This window comes from Gadus chalcogrammus, chromosome 2, assembly GCF_026213295.1.
Source record: "Gadus chalcogrammus isolate NIFS_2021 chromosome 2, NIFS_Gcha_1.0, whole genome shotgun sequence".
NCBI classification, from domain to species: Eukaryota; Metazoa; Chordata; class Actinopteri; order Gadiformes; family Gadidae; genus Gadus; species Gadus chalcogrammus.
In genome coordinates, this window is record NC_079413.1 from 11,398,464 (window position 1) to 11,412,736 (window position 14,273).

Sequence of the window (14,273 nt, forward strand, 5' to 3'; positions counted from 1 at the left end):
TTCCCCTGCTTCAAGTATTTTATTGCAGTTATACCCAACCGGTATTTGCGAAAAATAAACACAGAAGTGAAAGATCTGTCACAAGACGATTGATACGTATCCGTGCACATTTTTAAGTGGGTATACGCAAATCCTGATGCGTTCCTAGTGGGTATACGGCGTATACCTGCGTATCACGTAGACTACACCACTGATCTTAGGGCTAAAAGTAGGTCCTAACTGGCGAATTTAGGAGTAACTCCTAAAAATAATGGGCGTGTCACTCTTAAATTTAGGACTCCTAACTTTTTTCACTAAGAGCAATTCACAAAGTATTTTAGGACTAAAAGTAGCACCTAAGTCTAGGAGAGCTTAAAAGTCCTCAAGAGGACTCCTAACTCAGTAAGACCTATTCACAAAGAATCTTAAAATGCCTGCGAGACGAAATGTTAGGGTATTCAACTTATTGTGGAGTTAATGAGCGATGCAATAACATCCCCGACTAACAGGAATAATCCGATTAGTCCCGAAATAAAATGTTATAAAAATTATAAATTATAAAAAAATATATATAACTTATAAAAAATAAAAATAATTGCGCCATCAAAAGACGAGGACGTGTTCGTCAATAGGAAGAAAGTGCATTCCATCAACACGCAGGTTGTTTTTGATGCAAATTTTAACATAGCCTACTGGATGTTGTTGCAAAGTGGCCTGGATCTTCAGCTACCCATGATTCGCGCATTTTAATGGTGAGCGGTCTGAGGCAGCTTTTTGAGATGTAGGAGTTGGGTGTCACTTGCTGGGTGACAGTGACTATCCATGCAAGACGCGGCTCTAGACACCCTACCTTAATCCACAACCGGGAGCACAGTTAAAGTGTAACGTGTAAGTGATTACGCAGATTACGCTTAGTCCTATGCGTAAAACACATCGTATTGGCTCTTTGCGAGCACACAAACATACACGAAATGTTGTGGAGAGAGGAATTGGGCAGATGAAACGTCGGTTTCATGTCCTCCACGGCGAAATACGCCTCACCCCAGAGAGGGCAAGCACAGTAATCACGGTATGTGCCATTCTACACAACCTTTGCAAGCGGAGGAACATTCCACAGCCAGACGATGATGATGATGATGATGATGATGATGATGGCGATCAACATTACAAGGAATTTGGCCGTGTGGAACCGAGTGGACTGGCATTTAGGGATCACTTTGAAAACACATTTTAGGTAAACACCTTGGCACAAATCAGTCAACACTTGGGTAGTTCGTAACATTTATTTTCTTTTAGATTTTACGTATTTTTATTGTTTGCTTTCTCTCTCTCTTGAACGTGCAGGCTACAACGTCATTATCGTGGTCTGCACAAAATTGTCATCATGCGTGTATTCTGCTAACTGCACTATAACTACTCAATAGGAATTCATTTCTAGCTTAGGCTATTTCCTTGTTTTTCAGTGATTCAGTGGGCTCGTCTGAACAACCAATCACCGAACTGACCGCTTCTAAACTCGTGCACGAGAATTGACGTAATCCATAGCAACGGCGCGTCACTCTTAGTTCACTCTTTGTGATTTATCCTTAGTAAGAGTAGGTCTCAGCGGCTTTGTGAATAACTTTTAAGAAAAAACTCCTACGTAAAATGTTTTAGCGCGAGTTAGGAGCACTCCTAGCGGTAAGATAAAATGCTTTGTGAATACGGCCCCTGATGTTTTACAGCCTCAGCCTCCACAACTCCCCTAAGGGCTCTGCATACGAAAATGGCAATGTATTTAGTTTTGGTGCAGATACAGATACATGCACAAACATGCACACGCCGATGTTCTAAGATGATGAATGTCTCCTTGCAGCGCAGCAGGTACCCAAGGTCTTGGGGCGGACTCTCGCCACATTGATAGGTTCAGATGTGAACATTATCGACGACAATCTAGCTCGACAACCGGGGGTCAGTCGAGTTCTCCTGCCCGGTCAGTTTCCCATCAAGGCCTTGGACGGCCGCCTTCTCAAGACCCCCACCAGACGGTGCCTATCCGCGTGCTCCTTTCTGGCAACCACCATAAGGCTGTACAGTTCCATATCCTGCCAAAAGGTCTGCCTGAAGCAAGCCGCCGCAAACCGAAGTCACCACCATTTCCAATTCGACCCTGACGTGTTGGGGGTCCCCGCGGAATACCTTGACTTCAGGGAGATGTTTAGCAAGGCCAAGGCTACCTCTCTTCCACCGCATAGACCTAATGACTGCGGCATCGACCTCCAACCCTGCTCCGTTCCGCCTAGGGGCCGCCTGTATTCCCTGGCCGCCCCTGAGAGAGAAGCAGTGGACACATACATCAACAATTCTCTGGAGGCGGGCATCATCCGCAGGTTTTTTTCTTTGTTGAAAAGAAGGATAAGACGCTTCCCCTGCATCGACTATCGAGGGTTGAACAATATTACAATAAAGAATCGTTACCCTCTTCCTCCCATCGCATCCGCCTTCGAGCTCCTATAAGGCGCCACCATCTTCACCAAGCTCGACCTACGCAATGCCTATCATCTGGTTCGGAAGACTGGATATGGAAGACTCCTTTCAACACCCCCTCCGGCTGCTACGAATACCTGGTGATGCCCTTCGGCCTCACCAACGCCCCGGCTATCTTACAAGCTATGGTTAACGGTATGCTGAGAGACATGCTGAACAAGTTTGTGTTTGTCTACTCCGAAGACATCTTGAACTTCTCCCAGTCCAGAGACGAACACGCCCACCAGGTCCCGGCGGTCCTGCAGCACTTTTTAGAGAACTCCCTCTTCATTTAAGCAGAGAAGTGAGATTTCCACGCCCAATCTGTCTCCTTCGTGGGCTATGTCAGATGGAGGGGGAAACAAACTTCTTCAACGCTTCCTGGGTTTTGCCAACTTCTACCGGAGGTTCATCAGAGGATACAGCATGGTGGCAGCCCCCCTCACGACCCTGAACTCCTCGAAAGTGCCCTTCCAGTGCTGAAATCGATTGCTCAGAGATCGAATTTCCATTTTATGCGCATGTGCATGACGGCGTTCTAATAAATATTGCAGTCTTTGCGAATAAAACATTGAAACATCTAAATCCTTCTAGTAGGCCTAAACATTTATTTAACCATGGGCGAACATAGCACAGCCTACCCTGATTTAAAAAAATATATAGAAAATATGGAAACAGCGAAGGAGATTGCAATCACATCCTTAATTGGATCTTAATTTAATCAGTCGCAGCCGTTCAAATTAGCTATTGATTGTCTGTTTACAAAGGTGTCTGACTTGTTGATAATTTATGAAAATAGATATCATGAAATGAAAGCTAAATTTTTAATAGTTTATTTCGGTTATTATATAATACTGTTTATGCTGAGACTGCTTTGCTTTTTGCTACCTGTCTGTGTGCGGGCTTTGCCCGACGTCAAGGGAAAGAGGCAGTGGTTGAAAAAAGTATTTCAACCGCTTATTAAGTTCTCTGGTTGATTAGAATGGTTTATTTATTTCCCAGTATCATTTCCTTATTTTAGAAGACAGTTTTGTTCATTTTTGAATTGTAAAATAAAGTTGAGTTTTTGAAATTATTGGAAGCGAGTCGAGCTGACATCGCCTGCTGACCTCACGTATGTACTGTTCTGTATATTGGTGAAACACAACACTGTCAATGTGGCAGTTCCATGCTCAACGGGGATTTCTATAGGTTACTGTACAGTGATGGCGACTTGCGTCAGGAGCTGAACCATCACTATGGTAGAGCTAAGAAGGTTCTACGAGCGCTTCAGTACAACCTTACCAACCAACGATGTACGAAAGAGATTCGTAGCAAAGAAGGTTTCGGGAACCATGCAAAATGTTAAGGTAGATCTTAAAGTAGAGGTTATGAATGACGTAGCATTAGGAAGGCTTTAAGAAGATTTCGGGAAAACTGGGCCCTGGTCATGCCGGATCCTGAACGGCAGATCGTGGTCGAGGTGGATGCCTTTGATGTAGATACAGGGCTGTCCTATCCCAGAGTGCTGCCGCCGACCAAAAGCTGCACCCCTGCGCCTTCTTCTCTAGGCGGTTGACCCTGGCCGATAAAAACTATGACATTGGCAAAAGGGAGCTTCTCGCAGTCGGACGGAGCTGCCGTTCTCAATAGAGCACAACTGTGATCGCCCTCTTTTTTTAACAGCTCTGGTTCCGGAAGTATTTTTCCCATTAATTTTCTCCTTTCATTTTTCGCAAAATTGTTATATAAAGAGTTTTAAGCCTGGAACGAAGCCAATCGTTCATCAAGGTAGTTGTGACCATCAAACATTTGATATATTTGAAAAATATATTGGAAAACGTACAATACTTATTTTTCGAGTGACTTCTCGAGTGACTACTCACCCAACGTCAAGACGTTGGGGGAGGAGGGGGGCATGTCCTGGGTGTTGAGTTCAGTAGTGTTACATTTACATTTAGGGCATTTAGCAGACGCTTTTATCCAAAGCGACTTACAATAAGTACAGCCTGCTGGAACCTGCTGGTCCGGGTGCCGAAAGACCTGAAGCGCTTTCCAGAGGGGAGGAGGGTAAACAGTCTATGGTTGTGGTGAGAAATGTCCTTTGTGATGCTGCGCGTTTTACGCAGGCCTCGCTTTCTCTGGACATTCTCGATGGAGGAGAGTGGGGAACCGCAGTTGCGTTGGGCCATTTTCTCCGACCTCTGCAGTGCTTTCCGGTCCGAAGCGGAGCAGTTACCAAACCACACTGACACAGTTGGTTAGTATTCTCTCGATGGTGCTGCGATAGTTCACCAGGATCTGATGAGACAATTGGGTCTTTTTTAGTCTCCTCAGGAAGAAGAGGCACTGAGCCTTCTTCATCAGGGCAGAGGTGTTGAGGAACCAGGAGAGGCCCTCAGAGATGTGGACCCCCAGAAACTTGTGACACACTCAACCTCCATCAACGCCACCAATATCCGTTGATGTGGAAGGGGTAGAGTTTGCCACCTTTAGACCTAGATCTTTGTCGGCACACCACGCACTTAGGTGCTGGACCTCCTCCATGTATGCTGACGCATCGTTGTCACTGATGAGACCTATCACCGTTGTGCCGTCTGCAAACTTCAGCACACAGCCCTGCGGGACGCTAGTGTTCAGGCTGAGGGTGGAGGAGGTAACCAGGTCTTCTGGTCAGGAAGTCTAATATCCAATTGCGGAGGGAGGGGTCAATATCCAGATCACAGAGTTCGGTAATCAGTTGGGAGGGGTAGATGGTATTTGACGCTGAACTGAAGTCACAGAACAGTGTTCTCAGTGTTGCTTTTGTCAAGGTGGGAGAGGGCGGAGGCTAATGCCCTGGAAATGGAATCCTCCATTCTCCTATTCTGGCTTCAGGCAAATTGAAAGGGGTCCAGTGTCGGTGGAATACAGATTTTGATCTGTGCCAGGACCAGCCTCTCGAAGCACTTCATGACGATTGGGGTAAATTCAACTGGGCGGAAGTCGTTTAGGCTCACTGCAACGGAGTATTAAGGCGGTTTAAGTGGTGGATTCAAGGCACTCAGGGACAACTCCTTGGGCTAGTGACAGTTTGAAAATGTCAGTCCAGACCTCAGTCAGCTGCTCAGACCAGGCCCTGTAGACACGTCCGGGGACACCATCAGGGCCAGCTGCCTTCCTTGGGTTAATCCTGCTCAGCGCTGCATACACGTCATCGGGGGAGAGTGTGAGGGGCTGGTGGCCTGCAGGGAGTGTAACACCCTGAAAAGGGGAGAAGTAAATAATCACACTCGACATCGTGCTTTCTTTGTCGTGGCTTCGACAAGAATGGATTACTATTTCAAAAGTATTTATATAGGTACAATGTTCTTCAAAATAAAAGTATTAAAGGTTGGGTATTGTATTTGCGAAACGCCAGCAGATTTTGAAAATACACAACTCTAATGGTCCTACCCCCTCTCCTTCAACGCTGACTCTGACTCCACCCATTCCAAGTACATGGACGCGCAATCATGCACGAGCGAACAGATGCGCGAGAGCGAGCCATTAGCTAGTTAGCTAGCTCCAGTAGCTACCGCAGGATAACAACAAACAGAAGCTTGCTCTTGGTCACAAGCTTTTAGTACGTGCACGAAGGGTGTGTGCAGTACGACCGTTTGATTGACGTACTTACTGTCCAATGCGTGGGTCGGGAAATGATTGGCTGGAGTTTTTTGAGCCCTGCCCGTTCCACAGATGATTGACTTGTTTAATTTTCATGTCAGTACTTCTAACTCAGTGGCTGTAAGTGCAAGGATTTCAAGTAATTTTGCAAAAATGGCCAAAAAGGAGAATTCCATACCCAACCTTTAAAGGCAGAAAATATACAATTTCTTCACATTCAAATATTAACTTCACAGTCTGGTTGTCTTCTTTACTTAACCATTTTCTCACTTATAAAGTAAACTCAAACAAAATATTACACTTGTAGTCATTCCACTCATGTTATTCCCATCCCTCTCTTGAAGAGTTACATTGTGAATCAAACAAATCCATACTCAGGCCTTAATACAAACTTTAACAATAGCTTACAACCTTGCGTATGCACAATGTGTTTTGCTTGAACCAAACTCATACATGATCTCATCAAATCTCAACACACAAGCAAATAAGACACAACACTGAGAAATATACCATTCACATCTATGTCAAATTAAACTCTGCTATCGAAACCTAACAATCCTTTGTCATAATGCCACTCTGATGAAAAAATTACGCACACTTGTATCATATGAATACACTTTCAGATCAGCAGCAACACACTAGTCTCCTTTATATAAAACACTGCAGTCTTTCATGTTCACTGTTTTAATCACTTCCAAAGAGTGCACAACCAAAAAATCAAATACTCAATACTGTACATTGCAGTACGGTACAGTCCTAGACTTTCGAGGTTGTGAAGGCTAGCAAAGCCACGAGTGGGATTCTAAACATACATAAAAAATACAAACAACTGATTGGTTACCTGAACAACGGGTCAGCAAACATAAAGACAGGGTATATGCATTTCCTGGTCTGCCAAGACAAAATAAATACAACATTACAAATAGCACGACAAACATGTGCGTGCAAACGAAAATAGAAAATCAAATAAAAGAGACAATACTATGCCAATTATCACAAAAATGTATCAAACCACCGTCTAGAGATAAGTGACAATGACCTTAACAGATATTTCATGCGGACACGTTTCATGCTCAACCTACCTGCAGCAGATACCGTCTGTTCTGCTGCAGGATACCAGGATGCAACACTGCACTGAAAAATAGAAATAAAAGTCTTGACCCAATGATACAGGATTTAATTATTTACATTATTTACATGCTCATTTTATTTACTCTGTTACATATATATATATAGAGAGAGAGAGAGAGAGAGAGAGAGAGAGAGAGAGAGAGAGAGAGAGAGAGAGAGAGAGAGAGAGAGAGAGAGAGAGAGAGAGAGAGAGAGAGAGAGAGAGAGAGAGAGAGAGAGAGAGAGAGAGAGAGAGAGAGAGTGACTGGAGACTGGAGACTGGAGACTTAAGTTATAGCTTGATCTTTCCTGCGACCCAGTGGCCTTCCGTTCTGTGACGTTCAAGTACGAATGTTTTGTGTGTTCCAACTGGAATCCCCCAGTTAACTATATTCTCTGATCATCTCGCTCTCTGATCATCTGGCTAATTTCCAGCTTGCCCTTAATTAACTGAGGGGAGTGCAATTTGAAAATTGTTCTATAAATTTGTGTGTTTGTGAGAGCCAAGGCACATTCCCAATGGCAGGGGTGGAGACTGAGACACTAGAAGAAGTTTCTGTGTGTTTGGGTCGGGGGGGATAGACAACAAGAACGCGGGAAGGTTTATCCAAAAGAAGGAGAAAAGGATGGGGGGGAGACAAATTAGAGACAAGAAATGCACAGAAACCATCCACCAACTGTCACATGTACATCACATGTACAGAATTTAAATATGTGCAGTGGCACATGTTGAAACTATAATTTTTCATCATTAACTGGACTAATTTACCAATCAAAGGCGGACATTAAGTGAAAAAAAACAGACGTTTGTTAAATAGTCCTACTCATCTCACTAGTAGGTGTTATTCGCTCCTACCTTAGCCACGCAGGGCAAATGCGGAATTGATCATGCCCAATAGGTTGATGTGTTGTGCCATGATTGACCTGACCTGAGGAATGTAGAACTGCATAGTGGCTGCATGTACATACAATGTGATGAAGTTGTTTGGTAGAAGGAACAGTAATAAGCCAGCTGGGATGATGTTATATGGCGGTAGGTCCTGGATAGTGGGGATGGTGTTTGACTCCCAGACATAATCTTCTGGGTTCAAACCCCAACAGTCACAGTCTACCTGTAGGCATCACTGGGCAATACCACACACACACATGCACACTTCAAAAAACATAAACATGAATAACCCTTTTGTGTGTAAATAACCTCACATATACAAACTCACACAAAAAATATCAATATATTTTGTTTTCAATGTCTAGAGAACAATGGTTAATCAAGCAGTAATTATCCCAGTGCATGGGCCAGTATACCTTCCTGACATAATTGACGACATGAATATACGTAGATCATACTTGGACTTATCAATACAACGTCAAAGGCCTCTAGCTAAGCTACACAAAACTGCACTCTGGGAGTAATTAATAGGGAGGTTCATAGAATTGAAATTATTTGATATGTAGTTACCATCTTGTGGGTTGAACGTACTTCAAAGGCCACTCAGAGGTTTCTCAAGGTTTTTAGTTTTCTACTTCACTAGTGTGACCTTAAAATACCTTTGGGTCATGGCCTTGACTCTGCCTACATAGAGCATTCATTAAAAAGAAAATGTGAAAATGTATATTTACAAGTTCAATCTTTATTTCTTTAAAGTAACAAGATATCAAAGGCAATAGTCTGTTAATAACAAAAAGTACAAAAAATACCCAAATAATTGGATCTTCGATGAATATACAACACATCGATTGACCACTTTGGAAGTATTACATAACATCGACCAACTGAAAACGCTAAAAGAAAAAGGAGTTGTGCAGTCAGAACATTATATTTGGTGTTTTAGGAAATTTGGGATGGCTAATATGTGCCAATAAATGCCTTATTCGCAGCGCATATCTGTTCTCATTCCAGTTTTAGCTAATTTAGCAGATTAGCTACTTGAAATGCACACTTTGGTTGACCAGAGAGCAGGAACATTGTGTATGCATGTGTAAAACATAAGTCTCTGTGTGTGTGTGTGTGTGTGTGTGTGTGTGTGTGTGTGTGTGTGTGTGTGTGTGTGTGTTTTCCTGTGTACATTCTGCACAAGTGGATCCAAAAAAAAAAATATGTTTCACATCTTATATTGTGCATAAATACAAATAATCTTTAATCACTCTAAATTATTTTTCATGATTTTTGATACTGGGTATTACATAGGCACAACAGGAGATCTTTACATCTGTCAAGACGATGCACTACAGACACAATAGGAAGGATAGGCTTGTGGGGGAAATAATTGGAACCTGATGTGCATTCTTGCATATGAGCATAAGCATCATACGAGGACACGGGGGGCCAACTTCTCACAGCCCTATTCATGCTTAACCTTAGCATGAAACTCAGTAACCCATGACACTAACTGATGTATGAATCCAAGGCATCTGTAACCCCCCTTGCCCACTGCATCCGTCCGTTGACGGATCTCATTGACTTTGCATGGGGCGATCCCGAAATGCATTGTGGGTCCGTCCGTTCCGTCGGCTCCGTCTCTTGCGTTCAGAAGTTGAGAAAATTTTAACCTTACAGGCTGCAACGGATCCGTCAGCCAATCAGATCGCGGCTCTGTCGGCAAGTACCAGTCCCCCATCCGTCAGACACGCCTTCCGTCGTCCGTTGACGGACGGATGCAGTAGGCAAGCTGCGTAAGAGATGGCACTATGCGGTTGCCTGATGGATACTATGCTACAGGGTCAGAAAAGAAGGGAACAAGGGACACCATCTTCAGCAACATCATCTGTTCCCTCCGCATTTTCGGGGTTGCTATGAAAGTAGTGCTGTGTTATTGTGTAATCTGAGAAGAAAAACACCCAGAATTGTATTGTACGGTAAGCCAATAAAACAAAGACAGCAAGTTTAAACCAATCCCTCTGGCAGGCTGTGTCCCAACCTGCTTTGACAAAAGAGATCGGCAGTGAGAGTGAGAGCGAGAGTGAGGGAGGACATTTTAAAAAGATGGCCCACAGTAAAAAGGGGACGCTGAAGGCTTTGGATGGACATTGGCACAAGAGCTCATTGGAGATGTAGTGCTGCTGAGTGGGTTGGGAGCGTGGTTGCGCTACATCTCATGGGCAACCAGGCGGTGCTCTGGGAGGCCGTTAGCGGCGGCTACAGTGTTGTTCTCGTGAAGGCGCCGCACCCGGTACAGCTCATAGTGGATGCTGCTGGTGATGTCCTTGATGTTCTGCATGTGGGTTCTGATGGATGAGAACGCAAAAACATCAGACAGGTTCTAGGAGATGGAGGCGGTATGCATAAGGGTGCATCTCAATAAATTGTAGGAAATGTACTGAATTTAAATAATTTAAACAAAACGTTTAACTCATATTATATAGATTCATTCCAGCCAAAGTGAAATATTTCAAGCCTTTATTTGCAATTATCTTGATGATTATGGCTAACTGCTCATAAAAACCCAAAATTCAGTACCCAAGAAAATTTGAATATTGTCAAAAAGTTCAATATTGTAGACTCAAGGTGTCACACTCTAATCAGCTAATTACCTCAAAATACCGGCAAAGGTTTCCTGAGTCTTTTAATTGTCTCTAAGTCTGGTTCAGTAGGCTTCACAATCATGGGGAAGACTGCTGACTTTACATTTGTGCAGAAGACAGTCATTGAAATACCCTCCAAAAGGAGGCTAAGCCTCAAAAGGTCATAGCTAAAGAAGATGGCTGTTCACACTCCCACTGAGTGTGAACACTCCACTCCGGAGCCAGAGACAACGTCTTTCCCAGCAGGACTTGGCCCCTGCCCACACTGCCAAAAGTACCAATTCCCGGTTTACTGACCATGGGATTACTGTGCTTGATTGGCCAGTAAACTTGCCTGATATGAACCCCATAGCAAATTGATGGGGTATTGTCAAGAGGATGATGAGGGACAGAAGACCCAACAATGCAGACGAGCTGAAAGCCACTATCGAATCAACCTGGGCTTCCACTACACCTCAGCAGGGCCAAAGGCTGATTGACTCCACATGCCCTCTTCAGAAGGCAGACATTTCCTTATAAAAAAGGATTTCTTTAATGGTCTTATGTAATATTGCACTATTGTATAGTCCACACTTGTCGGCTTAGCTCAGGAGGTAGAGCAGGTTGACTTGTGGCTGGAAGGTTGCTAGTTCAATCCCTGGCTCCTCCTAGCTGACGGTCCATGAGCAACCCACTTACTACAATGCTCCTGATGAGCTCCTTATCGCCTTGCATGGTTGACTCTGCTGTCAGTTTGTCAATGGGTGTTTTAACCGTTCTAAGTCGCTTTGGATAAAAGCGACTGCTTAATGTAAATGTAAATAATAGATGTTGAATTTGGGGTTTTCATTAGCTGTAAGCCATAATCATCAAGATGAATACAAATAAATTAGGGTTAGGGAAATATTTCACTGTTGGTGGAATGAATCTATGTAATGTAAAAGGTTCACTTTTTAAATTGAATTGTTGAAATTAATTAATTGAGATGCACCTGTACATGTCAGCGAAGAAATATAACACGTCTGCGTGCATGTGTGTCTACCCACCGGCACAAACTCATTCATTTTCCACAGTTCTTTTTACACACCAATTTTCTAGGAAAATATACCATCCTAATAGAAAATCGATATATGTGACAGACCATGAGACCATAAGGGAGACTTTAGGGCTTACCTTATTAGAAGATCTCGAAGATAGGCGAACTCACAGTGGGCTATGTTCTCAACTGTGGATGGAGACATGATTAAAAGTGTTATATGAAGTCAGGGGGAAAAAGGTTTTCGTACCTAGTCTGCAGATAGATTGCTCGCAACACACAAGGCGGAGAATCTGTGCTGCTATTTAAACCTGATTGAAGCCCGCTGGAAAATGGAAGAGTGAGAGCTCAATGGTTTCTCCCTGACAGAGGAGCCCCACGTTAGAGGGGCACCACGTTAGTCTGTCAGTTCTGAGTGGTTTTGAGGCGGAGAGAGAGAGGCAGAGAGGCAGGGCAAGGGATGGGAGGTTGAGATGAGTGGATGTTAGCACGTTGCCAAGGATGACAGATGAGTAAATGAAGCCTCCTTTGTGAGATGTTGAATAAACGCAGAGTACTTGGTGTCTTAAGGAGATAACTTCATGAATGTTGGAAAAACGCAGTGTAACACAAGAGTGAACAGGTAATCTTCATCACCACAGCATCAATCTGTAGTAGTTTTCCATAACATAGACATATATACATACATCAATGTCGCCGCCATATTTAAAGGTCCATCTATGATCTACTTAAAAAAGCTGGGGTAAAAAAGCTGATCGAAGGGCCAAAGTGGCGTCACTTGCAACATAGAGGAAAATAGTGCTGGCTGATAAACACTCAGCCAACACAACACAAAACGTAAAATAACACAATTCAAATTGACTTGTGTAGACTTTTCTCCCTCCAACTTATTGGATGAGCCACCTGGTGTATGGGCAGAAACTAGGGGCGGATAGGGTTGTGCGTTTGACAGAACAGACCATTAAGGCCCTCGGTTACACCCCTTATGTCTGCAGTCTACCTGTAGGCATCCCTTACCTGCTCCTTAAAGACACGTATCTGGAACCAGTGAAAGTTACTTTGGATAAACAGCTCAATTGATATAAATGTCATCTGCTTAATGACATTCATCATTTATTACATTTCAAACAAATATTTATAGTTGAAACGAGCGTCCAACAAAGAGCAGAAGTGTTCTTTTTAAGTTGTGCTGAACTGGTGGAGGCAATACAGCACTCTGGGACCACAAGGGACCATGGATCTGGGGTGACTGGTTTGTCTGTTAGTGGTGCTGGATGAAGGCATCACATGGGGAGGGGGCTTACGAGTTCCTGCTGCTTTAAGAGCCAACATATTTTTATTGGTTATGAGAATATCTGGTTACACCCTGTGGTCGCAGCTGTGTGATGACAAGGGGTTGTTGTTAGGTTAAACAATTCTAAATAAATAAATTAAATATTTAAATAATATAAAAAACTGAAAGACTGAAAAGGAAACTAATTAAAGGAATCTCAAATAACACAATTGAGAAGTTAACGTGGGGAGATTAAAATAAATGGGTTTCATCTGATAAGCTTTACTTGGCCTATTATTAATGAAACACTAAAAATGTCCCGTATTAAAACTTCAAAATTATAATGAGCCCAACTGTCATGATGATGATGAAGGATGATGATGGATGGGATGATGATGACGGATGATGACGATGATAATGCAGACAGAGTGCATAGAGAGGATGAGGAAGAGGTGGAGGAAGAGGAGGAGGGTCTACCTTCAATGGTTCCCCACTTGGTCTTGCGTCCCAGCAGCCTGCGGCCATTCACCTGGTACTCCTGGTCACTGCCCACCACAGCAAATGGAATCATTTCCTGCAAATACACACAGTTCAATGTTAATCATGCATAACACTATCTACACATTACTAGCAATAGTGCTTGTACGTGAGAATGGATTATGGGATTTTTGGTTGGCAATACTGTGCCATTTTGTGGTTCCTTGAGAGAGTTGTAGTAAAAACGTTGTTTTGCCACGTCTCGCATGAGAAATGGCAGATGCAGTTTCAAATATGACAATGCCTCAAGTTAATGACAAACCATTTCAAGATTAATAACCAAGAATGCCCCCATACTTGAAGTGGTCATTGCGGTGTGAAGGCATGATATACAAGCCTATATGAAGCTAGAGCAGGAAAACATTATACTGTACAGTAGCCTTGAATATCTCACATGTGAATACTTGCATTCACACAAACAATTGGCATGTACGTACGTACGTCCACACTTGTGAACTCCTCACCCTGATCTTCTCATTGATCATCCTGTCTTCTGCATCTTCGTCAAACTCCTTTTGTGGATACACATCGATTCCGTTGGCACGCAGCTCTTCCCTTATCTGGTGAACACATACACAGGATGGTAATGAAAGATGACTTATAAAAAGGTGCACACACACTCACAAACACACACAATCTGAGCACACACACACACACACACACACACACACACACACACACACACACACACACACACACACACACACA

At 43.3% G+C, this 14,273-nt stretch overlaps 1 protein-coding gene across 5 annotated transcripts in view; it reads right to left on the bottom strand.

The window, feature by feature from the left end:
* Window positions 1-9,221: 9,221 nt before the first annotated feature.
* LOC130374079 (septin-9-like) overlaps window positions 9,222-14,273 on the bottom strand; it is a 77,150-nt gene continuing 72,098 nt past the window's right edge. For all 5 annotated transcript variants that reach the window (XM_056580653.1, XM_056580677.1, XM_056580661.1 and 2 more), the window contains 4 exons: window positions 14,030-14,125; window positions 13,506-13,602; window positions 11,893-11,944; window positions 9,222-10,443 (listed from right to left, as the gene is read on the bottom strand). In XM_056580653.1, the coding sequence (XP_056436628.1) occupies window positions 10,305-10,443; window positions 11,893-11,944; window positions 13,506-13,602; window positions 14,030-14,125 (384 nt within the window). In that variant the 3' untranslated portion in view covers window positions 9,222-10,304. The remainder of the gene's footprint in view (window positions 10,444-11,892; window positions 11,945-13,505; window positions 13,603-14,029; window positions 14,126-14,273) is intronic.